This window comes from Dermacentor silvarum, chromosome 1 (assembly GCF_013339745.2).
Source record: "Dermacentor silvarum isolate Dsil-2018 chromosome 1, BIME_Dsil_1.4, whole genome shotgun sequence".
Taxonomy (NCBI): Eukaryota; Metazoa; Arthropoda; class Arachnida; order Ixodida; family Ixodidae; genus Dermacentor; species Dermacentor silvarum.
The window spans coordinates 123,837,365-123,855,065 of record NC_051154.1 but is presented as its reverse complement, the minus strand read 5'-3'; the positions used below and the strand labels follow the sequence as shown (position 1 = coordinate 123,855,065).

Sequence of the window (17,701 nt, the reverse complement as noted above, 5' to 3'; positions counted from 1 at the left end):
TTTGTTGATTGTGACACACAGATGGCTCCCACTGACTTATGGGCAGAGTATGTAGTATGTGTGACGCAAGATCTTTGTTGCATGGTGGCTGGTTTCTTCATTGCAGATCCACAAGTGGTCACACACATACTTTGGACTGCCACGGTGGGTGACTCTTCTTCAGGAGTGGCATGTGGTGCTGCCCCGACAACATCACCGAATCCACCATGTGGCACCCCATGAGACTTACTTTTGCATCACTACTGGTTGGCTCAATTATCCATTGGAGAAACTCCACTTTTGGCCAGCGCTGGAAGCAGTCATCTCTGCCCTTACAGGCTGTCGGCCACGCTCGGATGACCTCCAGTGGGCGCTCAAAAAGTGACCATCCACATTTCTGCTACTGACCTCTTCCAGGATAGTGGCCATCAGTGTTCATTGCCCTCAGCATTACACCTGCTGCTTGCTTGACTCGGGACTCAAAGAAGCATGTAAAAGGTCCCCTGGCCCCTGGGTGACTTCTGGACATTTGTTTATAGTGCAAAGCCTAGTCGGTGCTTGGGGGTGTCTGTTGACAATGTTTTCAGCAGCTGCTATGTGCAAAACACCTTATCCAAGTCAAAAAGCATAGGCATAGGAGAACTTGTGGTAAATGCAGGATGCAACGGTCACACTGGCAGCCACTGCCGTTTTTGCCAATTCTTATATGCCGTGCACAATGCTGGCCTTTATCATGCAACATGTTGGCTTGAGGTTGCCCTACAACTTGCCATAGGCATTTCTTCTGTCACCGTGAGGGACCTCTGTGAGGCTTTATAATGGACTAAACTGATGCTGGTCCTTGATGGACATAGGACCAAATAGAAGTGGCACTTTGTAAAAATATATAAGAAAAGTGTAAAATGGAAAGCAAATGTTATTTTTCCAAGCAACATTGCATTTTGGGGATTAATGCAGTTATGTGGGCTAAACCACAACAAAAGCAAAGTAATTTCTATCTGAATTTTTTATACCTGTTGAGGTTTTTGCTAGGGAAGTTCAGTTTACACTGCTGCTGTTATTTTGTTTTCTGTCTCCATTAGAAGTAGCGCTTTATTTTTTTGTCTATTCATAGGTGCTATTGTACTTGAATATACATAGATCTCATTAATTGAAACATGGTCTTTGGCGACTGATCTCTATATAATTGCTCTTATGCCCATGTTACTGCAGGATAACAAATACTTTACCCTGTAATTGAATTATTAGTGCAACTTCTGGCTGCCTGTATAGCACACTCAACTTATTTCTCTGTTTCTGACCTTGCCATTTTGTGCATGTTTACATGTCAGCAGCTACAGCGTATAATGTATAATGTAAAAGTATAATGCGTAAATCACTTATCAGCAGTTGTTCTTGAATGAGGTCTTCACACTTGAATTGAGCGTTAATCAGCTTTAATAGTATTGTTTACATGCTGCAGATATATTTAGTGATCCATTGACTACAGTCCTTCACTTTGACTGAACCCCACTTCAGCATATTTGCTCTCAGTGGGCTTGAGCAAGTTGGAGCTTAAAGTTACCTTAAGCTGCTCGTTGCATGTAGAGACCTATTAACATCAGTGTACACTGCATACTGTAAGCCTTTCCAGAACTTGAGGTCCCAGCTATCACTGTGAAAAGATGCAGATAGAAAAATGCTACTGCTTGACTTTGATGCATAGTCGTATACGGCAGTTTATAGACTTTTCAGAAGGAAGTCAAGGCACAAATGAATGGCTGAAGTGGTCCAAGGTGCATTAAAGAAGCCGTCCACAGCTTCTCAAGCTGTTATCACTGTCACAAATAATAGCTAATGACCAGGCTCAAGCAGGAGCTTGTCTCGATCTCTACATTTAGGTACAGCCTCATCAGAACATTTCAGCACTGATGGTTCCCACGTGTAGGATAATTTTTCACTGCAAAAGAAAAATTTATCTTTGTTAGCAGCATTATGCACTACTCATTTCTGCCCATTGTAGAAGTGAAGTTGTTGCCATCATTTTCTTTTAAGTGGCTACAAATAAGGAAAGCGTTTTCGTCAATTTTTTTACATGGTGTTACTCGAAGCCAGAATGGCTATTTTTACATCATTAAATAGCTGCAAAAAATTAAAACATTTCCGACAAATTTTTTTTCATGGCAATGCTCAGAGTCACAATGGCTATTTCACGTCACTAGGTAACCACATTTTTTTGGCTGGAATACATTCACTGAAATGGACATTTCAGTACGTGACAGAATAGGACACATTTCAGCTGGCATTACATCAATCACGCAGCATAAAACGGACGCTGTGACAATAGGTGATGTCATGCCAGAAATATGTATGAGGTGCGTTTCTTGTAGCTACCACATTCTTTTTGTGGAAATGTGACAAGGCAGAATATTTTAGCACTCATTTAGCAAGTGCAACAGGTATCTTGACCAAGATTACTCGTCAGATCAGAGTGCCATATCAACATAAATGTTTATTTCTTGTATCTGTGTCTCGCTGCACTTGATTATCACATCTTGTGTTCAAGGACAAACACAGGCATAATGGAAGGTGACTGTGTAGAATGAATTATGAGTGAGAGCAGCCTTGCTTTTCCAGCCACACCATACCTTGTGTGACTTTGACTACATTCGGCAGTTGTGCAAGAGTACATGGCACAAGAAGAAAGTATGCATATAACAGCACTGCAATCTCAACTTTAGTTTACAGAGAGGGGAGTGTGTTTTTTCAGTGAACGTTGATTTCTGAGTACATATAGCACTTTTGCTTGTTTACCTGCTTTCCTCTTTTGCATTGCGTCTTCGTGTGCCATAGATCAGTATGATTTCCTTTAACAATTTGCCCAATTTCCTGCTCTGCACCTAGTAGTTAGCCACACTGCTCAAGGAGAAAGGTGAACAATAGTAATACCACAGCAGATCTTTTAATTTGCAGCTGCACATAGCCTTTCAATTCAAAAACATTATGGGATCCTCAGGGTCCCTTTTGTTTTTGCAAGTTTTGCTGCCACAGGGCTTACCAAGGAAAAACTACTGGACAAACTGCACCATACAACTGCTGTATTGCACTTCTAGGTATTTGGTCGGTCTTCAAAAATGAAAAATTTTTTCCAATTCCTGTTACATCTGGCAGATGATTGACCACAGCGAAAAAAAAAAAAAAAAAAAAAGTAGGAAGTGGAGTAGAAAACATTACTGCAAATCAGTCATTACCATTTACCCTTTCTCTGATGTGAAAGTCAGGCAAGTGTGCTTATGGTAGACAAATGTCACCTGTGTGTTTGGTTTCCACTGTGGCTTTTCGAGAAACTCTTTGCTGCTGCAGCACCCAACAAGAAATTGTAAAATATTTTACAAATGTTTCACTAGCTCACACATATTCTGTGTAAGCCTTCCGTACTCTATCCCAGGTTATGGTAGTCTCTAGTGCATGTGGGCCTGTGCATCTCACCATCTGCCAGTGCATTTACTACATGCACTCAGTCATCTAAAACAGTGCAGAATATTGAGATGCACTCTAAACTTGCCTGCAGTACGAGAGAGCCTAGAATGAATCTGATACATGTTGCTGCATTTTATGTTGCATGTTGCTGGCTAAGGCTTTACTCATGTAACCATGAGGTGTGTAAATGGAAGGAGGAAACAGAAACTGGCTGACAGTGTTCACCATCATACATATTGCGTGTAATGAGCATTATTTGTGGCCATTTATTGCATGTGAGTTGAACAGGCAAAAGTGGTTTGCTTTATGGAAAATCAACATTGGAAAACTAAAAGCATAAATAATGTTCAAATATACCATTAATGTTCTGATTCATTATGAGGAAAAAAAACAGGCACTATTTGGTTATTGAGTTAGGTGATATTTGTATAGATAAAACCTGCTGCAAAAACAGCAGTATAACTAGATGCATCTTTACAATGGAACCCCGATTATATAAGAGTTTCAGGCCACAATATGACAGCATTGTGTACTTGTGAGTCACGCAATACTAAGGACAGTAACTGTGGTTGTTAGCTTCACTTTTATATGACAAAGGTATGTAGAACCTCTAAAGAGCTTCTGAGTTCGTTTTAATTCCTTGGAATTGCCTATGCTCCGAGTCCTTAAACAGGCAAAAGTACATCAAGGGGCTGCAAGTAACAAGGCGTTTTGAAACCTTTGTCACCTTGAAACTTGTTCATTTCTACTTGACTCAAGTTTTTCTAGCCATGCAACACTACTCGAGGGCTAAATAAGGGCGGCAGCATCTAAACCTGCAGATGCTATAAAAGTATTGTGTGACAGCATGTGCATCTCAGAGCTTGTTAGCGTTCAATGACGAACATGCCCCGCAGCTAGGCTGGACAAGAGCAAGTGCCCTTAACAGAGAAGTCCAAGTATTAAACCAGGCAAAAGACCCAAAGAAAAGTATTTGCTTTAAGACGTGAGAAAGAGAAAAAAAAAATCATTTCAGTTTATTGAATAATGAGGCACTTAACAGCATGTATTTATTGCAGTGAGGATATTTAGGTAATGTTTGTTGTTTCATAGTGTAATTCTGTAGAGAACAGAGCTGGTGACTGCAGCATCTGTAGCAGTAGCACAGATGGCTATATCTACATGCCGACTTGTTATATGTCGACTTGTTATGGTGAGTGCTGTCCTGTGTTGAGCTATGCTGGGTGAAGACGTAGTTTCCGTGAAATGGTAGTCTGCTGGAGACTTTGAGCAAAACCACTCCTACAATAATGATGAAGCAGAGATTGAAAGGCAGGAAGGAGAAAAAGAAGAGATTAGACAGAATGGCAAAAAAAAAAAAAGCAAAGGGGGTGTTGCATGCTACTACTGGCAAAAAAAAGTGACTTGTCACTTCCTTATGGACATGGCCCCTGGTGTTCATTAAGCCAGCTATGGCCTTCCATGTATGTCTTCACTCTCTGTGGTTTGCCACAGTTTTGTGTCATTTCTATGGAGCAGATTGTTTGTTGTACAAGCTAAATTCTTAATGAATTGCTTTTTGAGGACAGTGACAGGCTTTGGCTGATCCATTGTAAAATGCAGGACATTGTGTAAAGCTAGGAGGCATAATCAAGGTTCCAATGTAACATCTATTCAGAAGGGCAGCTTGACGGCATACCTTGCCACTGCCAAGTGTGGCTTTCAGAAAAATGGGTACTGCTAGTGAGAGGCAAATGTTTAACTATACTTTGAAATATTGCATTATATTCTGCACATTGCAAGCCTTTGCACAAATGTATGCACTATTGAAAGAGTAAAGCTGGATAACTTAAATGTGGTAGTACATCAAGACTAAAATTTTATTTTATTTTTTCTTATTTTTTATTGTTTTACTTATTTTATTTTTTGGAACTCGGTACGGTGTGAAAAAATTCACCGACGATTACGATGCTCCCTAATGCAAATTTTGAGCACAGCCGTTTAGGTGTTTTGAATGGGCGATATATTGTGGCAAAGAATTTGATTCTGAAAGACAGGTTCCTCTCAGCGGTGGCACTGAGCCTCTGCTCGGGCAGCTCGTTTAGCAGCAGCGGCAGACGAAGCATTTCCACCGGTTGCGTGGCTCATTGTTCAGAAAGAAAGCGTGAACACGGGAACGCCTGGCTCGGGCGAAGCGCATTCTCTAGCGGCGGCGGCACAGGTGAAGTAGTGCCTGTGCCACCTGTAAAATATATTTCGTACTCTCTGCTGATCCCAGCATAGTGCAGGATGTAGAAGTGTTAGGTAGGGTAAAGTGCAGTGATCATAGGTTAGTGAGGTCTAGGATTTCTCTCAATTTGAAGAGAGAAAGAGTAAAATTAGTCAAGAAGAAACAGGCCAACCTAGATGCTGTAAGGGTAAAAGCAGACCAATTGAGGCTAGTGCTCACAAATATGCATTTTTAGAACAGAAAGATGAAGATAATGTAGAGGTAATGACTGAAACCGTAACTAGGCTGATCTCAGGAGCAACAATTGAAGTGGGAGGTAAGGCACCAAGGCAACCAGTAGGTAAGCTCTCCTAAGTAACAAAGGACCTAATAAAGAAACGACAAAGCATGAAAGTGTCAAACTCAAGAGATCAGATCAAATTTGCTGAACTGTCAAAACTGATCAACAAGGAGGAAGTAAGGGATATGCAAAATTATAACATGGGAAAGAGTGAGGAAGCCATAAATATGGACGTTAGCATGAAATCAGTGAGAAGAAAACTTGGCATAGGACAAGGCAAGATGTCTGCATTGAAAGATAAGCAGGGTAATATCAGCAATTTCGACGACGTAGTAAAAGCAGCGGAAGAATTCTATATTGACCTGTACAGTGCCCAGAGCAGCCAAGCTACTTTCATTCGAAATAGTGGTGAACAGGATACAGAGGCTCCTTCTGTAACTAGTGATGAAGTTAGAAGGGCCTTGCAAGACATGACCCGGGGAAAAGCTTCTGGAGAAGATGGAATAACAGTCGATAGAATGAAAGATGGCGGAGATATCATACTTGAAAAGCTTGCGGCCCTTTATACGCAATGCCTCGCGACTGCAAGTGTACCAGAGAACTGGAAGCCAACATTATACTGCCAACAGTATGCCAACATTATACTAATCCATAAGAAGGGATACATTAAAGCCTTGAAGAATTATAGACCCATTAGCTTGCTTTCAGTATTCTATAAAATATTCACCAAGATAATTTCCAATAGAATCAGGGCAACACCTGACTTCAGTCAACCAAGAGAACAGACTGGCTTCAGGAAGGGATATTCTACAATGGATCATATCCATGTCATCAATCAGGTAATCGAGAAATCTGCAGAGTACAATCAACCTCTCCATATGGCTTTTATACATTATGAAAAAGCATTTGATTCAGTAGAGATACCAGCAGTCATAGAGGGATTGTGTAATCTGAGTACGGGAGGCATACGTGAATATCTTGGCAAATATCTACAAAGATTCCACAGCTACCTTGGTTCTCCACAAGAAAAGTAGAAAGTTACCTATCAAGAAAGAGGTCAGGCAAGGAGAGACAATCTCTCCAATGCTATTCACTGCATGCTTAGAAGTATTCAAGCTCTTAGACTTGGAAGGCTTAGGAGTGAGGATCAGCGGCGAATATCTCAGAAACCTTTGGTTTGCAGATGATATTGTTCTATTCAGTAACAATGGGGACGAATTACAAATGATTGAGGACCTCAACCGAGGAAGTGTAAGAGGGGGTTGAAGATTAATATGCAGAAGACAAAGATAATGTTCAATAGCCTGGCAAGGGAACAAGAATGCAGGATTGCCAGTGAGCCTCTAGAGTCTGTAAAGGAGTATGTTTATCTAGGTCAATTACTCACAGGGGACCCTGATCATGAGAAGGAAATTTACAGAAGAATAAAATTGGGATGGAGTGCATACGGCAGGCATTGCCAAATCCTCACTGGGAGCTTACCACTGTCGTTGAAAAGAAAAGTGTACAATCACTGCATTCTACTGGTGCTAACATAGGAGCAGAAACTTGGAAGTTAACAAAGAAGCTCGAGAACAAATTAAGGACCGCAGAAAGAGCGATGGAACGAAAAATGTTAGGCCTAACATTAAGAGACAGGAAAAGAGGGGTGTGAATCGGAGAGCAAACAGGGATAGCTGATATTCTAATTGTCATTCAAAGAAAAAATGGAGCTGGGCAGGCCATGTAATGCGTAGGATGAATAACTGGTGAAATTGCCATTGTGAGGTTAATGCCCAAATGTTTGCATCTGTTTTTATGTACATTCACTTATCATTGTCACTATATATTTCAACCTTAGTGCTTTCTTTTCTTTTCTTCTTTTTTTAAAAATTTTTGCAAGCAACTGTGAAAGAGAAAAATATGTCACATGTGAAAACCAGGTGGAGTAAAGTAGCCATGGTAGCTTTATACAACTGTGCATTGACAAAGTTTCATTAGTGGTGGCCTCTTCCTAACTGGCAATGTACTAGCTTTTATACCCTTTTTACCTTTGAGCAGTGCTGTGTGTTTTGTATACATAGTATTGTTAGCTAAGAAAAATCATGCAAAAGTATGAAATTTACATTGATTGGGCCATGCAACTTTTGACTGCATGTTCAACCTCGGTAGTGCTTTGCTCATTCTAGCAGTGCTGTTGTAGATATTGTGTTAATAATGCTACTATGATGTGCCACTTTTAGTGCTAGTGTGCTTAAGACAGGGGGAAAAAAAGCTATCTTTGGAGTGAATGCATGGTAGTTGAAAGAAATTGGTGCAGAATGCACTGATGTGGAATGTGGCTATTGTGTATAGTGTAACGTTCAGTTCACATGAGTGTGCCTGCACAAGATGGAAGTGCGTGCATGTGCGTATGAATCTGTGTGGAAATGTGCAAGTGTGGAACTGGCTTAGGAACAAAAGATTATTAGCCTTATTTTTATATTGTGAAAAATGGAAACTGTTTATGAACAAGATAGACAGCACAAAGCATAGAAATGCCACGGGTAAGAAATATTTCCTCATATATGAGTGCGTTTCTTTAATAATTCCAGGAAGGGATTGCATTAGGCGAGCCTTGCAACCTATGTTCCTTTTTTTTTCTTCTCGCTCTTTCTCAGGTATAGCACCACAAGACAAAATATATTTAAATACAAATGATTTTGCTTGTGTAGTAGATTGCCTCTGTTAGTGGAAATGGCTTCTCATATTCCATTTATCATTTCACTGCACTGTGTTTTAGTCATGACCTAAGACTGAGAAAAAAAATTGCACATCGCATAATTGCAATAGAGAAACAGCTTTGGGCTTGAATTTTCCACTGGTAACTCCACTGGGCGAAGCCAAGCTAGGCTGTGGTACTGTTGCTCTTAATTGTTATAACACATTAAAGTGTACTTGTGGAAAGCGTAAAATATAAGTGCTTCATGCCTGCTTTTTTTTTTTTTTTATCTACTGATTTAACTGCACAAGTGGATGGTGTCCTTCTCCATTTTATGAGCCACTTTTGCAAGGCACACTGAAATTGTGATTTCACTGCTTAACAGCTGTGTATTTATCGTATGACGTTTTTGTAGTTTCATTACATTTAAACCTTATTTGTATGAACATATGAAACTTCATAATATGTTGCGAATTCGCTTAGATATGAACTTTGAATTCTTCCGTCATTCCATGGTAGGAATGCTGATTAAACGCACATTCATTAATTTCCAGTTGAGTGAGCTTTACTGAAATAGCATTTATTTTATTCAGTAGTTAGAGTTGGCTGTCTTGAAAGTTTACTGTGCACTTACATGTAACATGGTTCCAAATGTACTTGTCAATAGACCCAGGCTAGTCCCATTTTGTGGTGGTAGCTGGTACAGGAGCTGTAAGGACCACCGTATTGTCAACCTTTCAGTGTCTGGTTAGCTTTCATGGCACTTCACAGGCTGGAAGTACAGCAATTGTTGCTTCAGCATGCAAGATGTTCTTATTTTTCCCCACTTTTATTCATTAACTGAGGTCTGCCAAGCTGTTGCTTTAGGTAAAATGTTCTTTGACAAGGTTTGCTCAAGGAAAACACTGCAAATTTTGCACAGAAGGTGTTGGCATTCTTGCATTTATGTTCCCATTGGCTTTAGTAAAAAAAAAAAAAAAGAAAAAAAAAAAGAAAAAAACGTTTCTGCTGGCAAATATAATCTGTTCTTAAAAAACAACTTGTTCACCAGAGTACCTTGTTAATGTGCCATATTTCATTGGCATATCACTGTGGTGTTCTAATTAAAAAAAATGGCAGCATTTTGAAACATATTATTAAAGATAGCACAGATTTTTTTAATCCAGTGTGTGTACTGGTGTATGCCATAATCAAAGATGCTCTATATGTGTACTTGTGCAGTTTTTAACCATATGCCTTGGGCACCCATACTTGCCTTTGTTTTGTACTGAAAGTTTGAGTTGCAGTTTAGGGTTTTCATGTGCTTTCAGCTTTGTTTCAATTCCCAAAGTGCCGTCACTGACCCCAGCTTGTCAATTCTCTTCCACTTAAATATGCCTTGGACAAGCTGGGCTCGTCCATGGGTACCTAATCTTGCTGTCTGTGTGCTCCGCTCATCGGACTTGTATAATATCCTGAATGTTGGCAGTACCATGCGTTTTTGCCTGCTTCTCATCAAAGATGTTTGTAGAAAAAATGGACTATGTGCGCTGCCAGTTAGCATTTAATAAGCATCACCCATGTATAAAGTGCACCCATCTTTACTGTAAAAAAAGTCTTATGGAAAGCTCAGCTGTTATTAAGTATGTTAATCAGTGTTCTTAATGGTAAAAATTGCCACTTAAAAAATTAAGTACGCTTAGTGAAAATTATTATGTATAGGGTAGTTACAAATGTCATGGTTAGTCCCTTTTGTTATGTTGTAAATGCTGGTGTGCCATGTATGTCATACATTTTTTGTTTGTTTTGCTAGAATGACAGGAACGTGAGCAAGTTAGTAAGTATGCGTGGTTTGAAAAGGCAGGCATAGAAAACACAAAGCAGGAACAAAACGAGAACGATTGTAGCGCAGGTACACGGGGAAGAATAATAAGAAACAACATTATTCTTCCCCGTGTAACTGCATTACAATCATCCATTTAGAAATAGTGTATTAATAAGCCCAAATGGTCACAACTAGAAACAAAAATGACTACGCAAACACTGACCATCAACTGAAAGATTGCACAAAAGCAGAAAAGAAGGAAGACACAGAAACTATCTGCGCATGCTCTATGGAAGGCATTGTTCACCCGTCAAACATGGACACACATGCATTCTCAACGAATCAAGGTTCAGGAATGACAATTCTTGATCATGAAGGATAATTCCTCTTCATTCCTCTTTTGCCTATGTTTTCTGTTTGGCTTTTCAAACCATGAGTTTTTTTGCTAGTGCCACTGAGTTCTAATCAGATGAAGCTGTGCAGAGATATCATTGTCCAATCAATTTGTTTAATAGTGTCGCCTAATACTATAGTGTGCACCTATCCATGCAACATTTTGGAACACGGAACTTGTGAAAGAGCTGAACTGCCTCGTGGCCTACACACAACCTGCAGATGAGGGAGGCATTGAAGAGGTGTTACACAGACCTGCACAGTGCATGCCTTAATTTATGGCTGCATAAGTAGGCAGCAAGGGAACTTGGCTTTATCATGGTGACCCTCTTACCAAAAGCTTCTGTGTGTTCACAACTTAAATTGGCATGTGCTTGTGAAAGATAAGTCTCGGTTTTTTATACACCCTGTTTACACCATGCCACAGAAAACACGAATGATGCAGTTGACCGAGAAGCTTGTCTTTTTTGTGCATGTGTGGGTTTTGAAACAAAATTTGGCTTCAGGTGATGTGTTGTGCCTGGGAGTTGGTAGCTGAATTTAGCAGGAGTGAGTATTTTGTGTCCATAGACGCATTACACAAGCTGGTCTTCAGGCTCTCTAGGGTGGGTTTGAGGCGGCAAATGGTGCAAATGCCTGCATATGAGCGACTTTTGTGATCTCCTCTTTTTATAATGTCCATCAGTGTGCTGAGGTTGCAAAAACAGTGATCATGATGTGCACTATTTTTCTACAGGCGCATTGGCACGCTTTCATGCAGAGGCGTGCTTCATTCAATCATAGTGTCATAGTGTCTTCAAGCATGTGTTTTCTGTACATGATGAAATGTGCTGCTGTGTGACAGTGGCCACCTCCACTCTGCTACGCAGCTTCTGTTACTAGACTCATGTTGGGGGTCATTAGATAAGCTCTTGGAGTATATTTATTGCTTACAGAGCCTTTTTGAATATCGGGCTACATAAATAACTAAGGTTTCAGCACATGTTTTGCTTGATTGTTTCTTTTTCTCCCATAAAACATATAAAAGACCAACAAAGTCAACTTGCTTATCTTAGTGCTGCCTCCTTGGGCTCAATACTGTTCAAATGGATAGTGAAGATATTATTTTCCACCAGATCAGTGTAGGAGAGGGGCACATTGAACATGAGAGCTAGAGGTTGTATCACGGAACACTCGCAACATTATGTGATGTCATAGCTGGCATTGCATTCTAACAGAATCCAACGTTGTCTGTGACCCGCTGTTCTGCTGGTGAAACATGTTGATGAAATGGGGTGACGTATTACGAGGTGCGCTGCACCCTTCCTGAAGTGCCACCCTAGGCAGCCACCTGTTTGGCCTACAGGACAAAATGCCCCTGGTGTTATCCCGTTCTCTGCAAGTAAAGATACTGGCACTTCAGAAATCCTTTGCCATAGATTTTACTGTTGTATTCTCCAGATGCTAAGACATTTATGAATGCTCTTATACAGTGCCAGTGTAGATGAAAGCTAAATAAAAAATAACTACTTTTTAATGCCAAGTTTATGACATAGTACACTTTTCCATGAGAGTTTGACAGCTGCCACATATCGCTACTATATTAACGGATGTCCAAGGTATGTTCATGAACAACTGCAATTTTTCACATCACCATTGCAAACACCAAGATAATTTTCTTGGCACTTGAAAACTGAATATATATTGTTCATGCGTCAACATTGTCCCACAAAAATTTATTCCAATGCATTCTATGAATCTTCAGCACCATAGGAAGCAGAGAAGGGTGAAGTGAAAAGTAAATTTTAAGTTAATCTTATTTTCATCTGTCTACAAATCCGGACTCCATGCCTCAAGCTACAAATATAGCCAGGGTACTGGAAGAAAATTGTGTGCTTCAAGTTAAGTGTGCCTCGAAAACATCTAGCCATTTGCAAGAACTACCTGGAGTAATGTATTAATGGCAAAGACAAAAGAATACAAGCTTTTACATGACTAAAACTTGCACAGCAGTCGTCCTCGCATGCTTTGTTCCTAACACACTAAGTGCCTCTGACATGCATCAAGATTACCTTTGAATGATTTATGTTCAGTGTCTTGCCCTTTGTGTATGTTCTTGGCCTATACCACAAGGAAAAAGAGAGTACCGAGGAACAACGCCAACAATATCCATGCCACTGCTCCCCTGCTTTTAATGCATTAGCATTCTTGGGGTATTTCACACACTTTCCGGGGGCTATCTATGTATGTATTTTTGTATCTAACTATTTTCCCGCCTACTTGGGTCACTGGGTAGTTCGTGGTTGAGAGGGTAGCACATCAGGCTGCTGTGCTGAGGTAACAGGGTTCGAAACCAACCATCACATCAACTTGGGTCACTGAGTATGTGGCAATGCATACATCCGTGCCGATCTTGAATGAACCTCTTTCACGCCGACATGGATCACTGTAAACGCAGGACTGGGTAGGTACCGCTGTTCGAAGAAACTCTTTGACGCCAACTTGGAGTACTGGAGCCACTCGGTTTGTGCTGGTCTCTAGTGAACTTCTTTGATGCCAACTTGGGTAACTAGGTACGTGCCACTGGGGAGGTGCCGCTCTACAATGACAAAAAAGATCCCTTAAATTTCTCCAATGCTGAACAAAATTGAACCCATGCCACAAGGGTTCTTCAAGGGCAGCCACCCGACGCATTTGCAGGCTGTGCCACAAATGCACCGAGTATGTGCCGCTTTTCAATGAACGCCTTTCACGCCAACGCTTTAGCGAGCTGCGTCATGAATGTAATCTGTACGTGCTGCTCTTCAACGAACCTCTCGCCAACTTGGGTCACCGAGTATGTGCCACTGAGTGTACGACAAGTAAGGAAACTATTCTCAGTATTCGCAGGCACCGGCGCCATGTTTGTTGTCTTGGAGGCCACGTGTGGACTTCTCGGCAGTGCCGCTAGATTGTGCAGCAAGTCCAGAAAGAAGTGCAAGAGAGGAGCCTGGCTGCTGCATTACGCGTTTCTCGGCATTCACATGCACCGGCGCGTCATGCATTTCGGAGGCCACGTGCAAGCTTTGTGGCAGTGGCGTTAGATGGCGCCGAGTGTTCTTGGGAAAATAGGAGTCCCGCTGCAGTAGACACCTCATACATAACTCGTTTTGGTGGTGGCAATACCTTGTGTTGCTATATTGATTCAATGCTATTGCATTACCGTCGACAGTAATCGTGAGATGGGTTCTGCCGCAATGATTTTTTTTTCTCTTTTTACTTTTCCCCACCAATCAACAAATCCACGAAAAGATGAACAAGATATGCAGGAAAACTACCACAGTCTGCCTTCAGTATCATCCTCCTCCTTTTTATCCATGTTCGCACCTGCGTTATTCATAATGCATCACTGACTGCTAGAAAAAGCGATCGAGTTGGCCCACAAACATAGCACATTAATAAAAAAAATATGAAACAAACCCAAGTTTTGGTTTGAGACAACATTCACTTTGTGGTGATTTGACCCAACCTCATGGGCAATTCACTTAAAATGTATATCACTCTGTATTCAGCTTGTAATAAATAAAAAAATTTATTAAATTCTGCAGTTTTACGTGCAAAAACCAGGATTTGATTATGAGGCGCACCGTAGTGAGGGACTCCGGATTGGCCATAGCAATGCTGCTTTAGAATTTCTCAATTCATAACCTTGTGAACGGCTCATAACCTATCACTGTGAGAAAAAATTCTAATATGACAAAGAATCTCTGGTTCTTTTATGCCTTTACTAAACAAAACAAAATTAGGAATGTTAATTAGGAATGCTCGAATATAATAAAATTTTCAAATTGAATGCAAATATATTTGAAAAATATGGCTTTTGAATATCAAATTCAATTCCACATATCTTTCTCCAAAAAGTAAAAGAAGGTACTTAAGAGTGAAAGTGGTACAAAAATTTAATTTTTTTTTTCATACACACAATGCTGCTTGAAAGTTCTTTGGACTCGGCAACTTCTAAATGAGCAAAATATGACAGAATACCACAGTTACCGATTTCCTTACAGCAGTCATTTGAAGCAACCAATAGACCATTACATAGACTTTTTTTCCATCACAGGCAGGATCCAATAATTGTAGCAAATCTGTGTTATACGCAGCCATACTTGAATATCAAATTTTTTTTATTTTTCAGTCACAGTGGCCACATTTCAGTGGTGGCAGAATGCAAGAATGCTCATGTACCGATGTTTGGATGCACATTAAAAAACTGCAAGAGGCTAAAGTTAATCTACAGCCCTCGACTACTGTGTCTCTCATAGCCAGGGTGTTGTTTCGAGATGTTAAACCCCATGAATCAGTCAAATTCTTGGATTGAATGCATTGATTTGAAACAAACTTATTCAATTTATTTTTAACACTTCGAATATTCACACACCTCTAGACAATATCCCTGCTTCTTGTACATTTGTGCAGGAGTTTACCGAATACTGAATTTTTTTTACCTGGTTTTTATGCATGCTACAGCCATGCCAATGCCATCAATCAATAGTTTGAAGTGTCACCATTGCTACATATCCAACATACAGTGATGTCAGTCACATAGGTGATTTTCATTCAACTTTTTCAGTTTCCTGCTGACTAATTCATGAAATACGTTTTCTGGCCAAATGACTATCATTTGCTGTCACATGGCATGTGGCTTGACCAAACATGGCAATACGTCATGTAGACATTGATAGCACTGTTCATCACGAGAAAGTCAAAATGCTGCTCAGCAAGTACATCTTACCCATGGCACTACTAAATTTCTTCCTTACCGGGCCCAATGAAATTGACGAATTTGATCGACCGTTTTTGACACGTTAAACATTGGTGTTGCAGTTATTCCAGAAGAAAAGCGACACACCATATGAAATGATGACTATGGTCATATTTGACAATTTTCTGAACGTTGAGGAGTCTCGAAAAATAAAAATTCGACAGGAGGTATCATCGGAACTAGCTGCCACTGCTCTTAGCACTTCCCAAATCAAACAACGCAAAACTTGCGCTTTGGTCAACTCATTAACATAATTTTTAATCGACATTATGAGTGAAGACACAGAAGCTTCTTTCAGGTTGCCTAATTTTCTGATCTGATGTTTGCGCTGTTTTAACAATGTCTCAAACGTCTGTACGTGCTCAAAGTGCATGCTGTTTTGATGATTGCGTGCGATTATTATCAAGTGAAACTATTTTTTCTCCCGTGGGTTGCTTTTATCCATCAGCATTTCAACATTGCATGTACAAATTATTATGAGCAATGCTTCTCGTCATGTGGAGTTTTTATTCACACAAGAGCTCGTAGTAGATTTCAGACGAACCTTCGGTACAAGCTTGACTAACAGCCTAATCTCTTTTTAAACACCACCTGTACAAATGCCCTTATTCATTACTGTACATTACTGTGCAACAATGTATGTTACTGTGCAGTACTGTACAAGTATTGCACAGAGAAAGTGAAGGCTCCAGTGCCTGTTCAAGGTGCACGACTAGACCAGCTCACTTGCACAGAAAAGCTGATCGAACGCAATAATCAAGCATGAGGAGGCTTTAGGTGCTCCGTAATCTGAAAACCATTGCTTCGAGAGCATTTTACATTGTGTAATGCAGCAAAAAAGAAACCACGTGCTTGCTGCAATGAGTAAATACAAATGCTCCCTGAACTATAGGCGCCTCACCCATTTTCACATTTGCAAACCCACGGCTTTCCCCCATAGCGTGGGCATCATTATGGCTAATATTCACGCCAACAAATCTGCATATCTTTTTTGCATGGTCTAACTTGCCTAAGTTAATTAAAATTAAATTCTGGGGTTCTACGTGCCAAAACCTTGATCTGATTATGAGGGACGCTGTATAGTGGGGGAACTCCAGATTAATTTTAACCACCTGAGGGTCTTTAATGTGTGCCCAGTGCACGGTACATGTGCATTTTTGAATTTCGCCCCCGTCGAAGTGCGGCAGCCACGGCCGAGATCTGATCCAGTGACCTCGTGTTTAGCAGCGCAACACCAAAGCCACTAGGCAACCACGGCGGGTCTTGCAGAAGTTGGGAACTAGGATAGGGTGGCTAGAACTAGGAGCAAGGCAGATATTTTATATATTTCAGTTCTTTTTGTACTCTCAGTATCTACACTAAAAGAAATAGCAAATTATTACTTTAATTTATGCTTGTTGAGGTTATTCGTTGAAGTTTCACATAAAAATCTTCAAAAAAAAAAAAAAAACGAAAGAAACAAATTATTTCTGCTTTACTTCCATTTGAAACACCAATGATCAGGATACCATTTTATGCATCATGGTACAGAAGAGAAGGGAAGCGCAATCGAGGACGGCAGGAAACTAGGTGGGGTGATGAAATTAGGAAATTCGCATCAGCTAGCGCAAGACAGGGGTAACTGGAGATCGCAGGGAGAGGCCTTCGTCTTGCAGAGGACATAAATATAGGCTGATGATGATGATGGTATACATTGTGACATATACATCTTGAAATAAAAATATAATACATAAAAGCATCGAAAATGAGCATATTTCTAGCGGTAAGGAAAGAGTTAACCTTAGTGGGCATTTCATAATTCGCAAAATGTAATGCGCTGTTTTGTTATATGCTTTAACTTAAACTATTAATCCTTTAAGGACAGAAGACGAGCTCAGTTTGTCAAGCACGTGCTTGCTAAAAAGACGAACGACGAGACCAGCTCGTCCAGCACTGTATTGTTTTTCATGCAGGCCTGAAGAGGATTTGAGCTCCTGTGTTGCTCCGTGCTTCTTCTAGATGGTGCGTTATTTTGTGCTTGTTGTAAATAATATCAGCGCAAGGGAGCAGACTTGACTTGTGTACAGTGAAGACCACCTTTGTTACAGCGTAAAAAACTTTTTTTTTTTCCTAATAAA

At 40.4% G+C, this 17,701-nt stretch overlaps 1 protein-coding gene across 1 annotated transcript in view; it reads left to right on the top strand.

Annotated features, from left to right (window-relative positions):
• The window catches only part of LOC119435984 (plasmanylethanolamine desaturase-like), a 128,549-nt gene extending 116,765 nt beyond the window's left edge, over positions 1 to 11,784 (top strand). Inside the window, exon 5 of the mRNA XM_037702702.2 lies at positions 107 to 11,784. Within this exon, the coding sequence (XP_037558630.1) occupies positions 107 to 364 (258 nt within the window). The 3' untranslated portion in view covers positions 365 to 11,784. The remainder of the gene's footprint in view (positions 1 to 106) is intronic.
• The last annotated feature ends 5,917 nt before the right edge of the window (positions 11,785 to 17,701 follow it).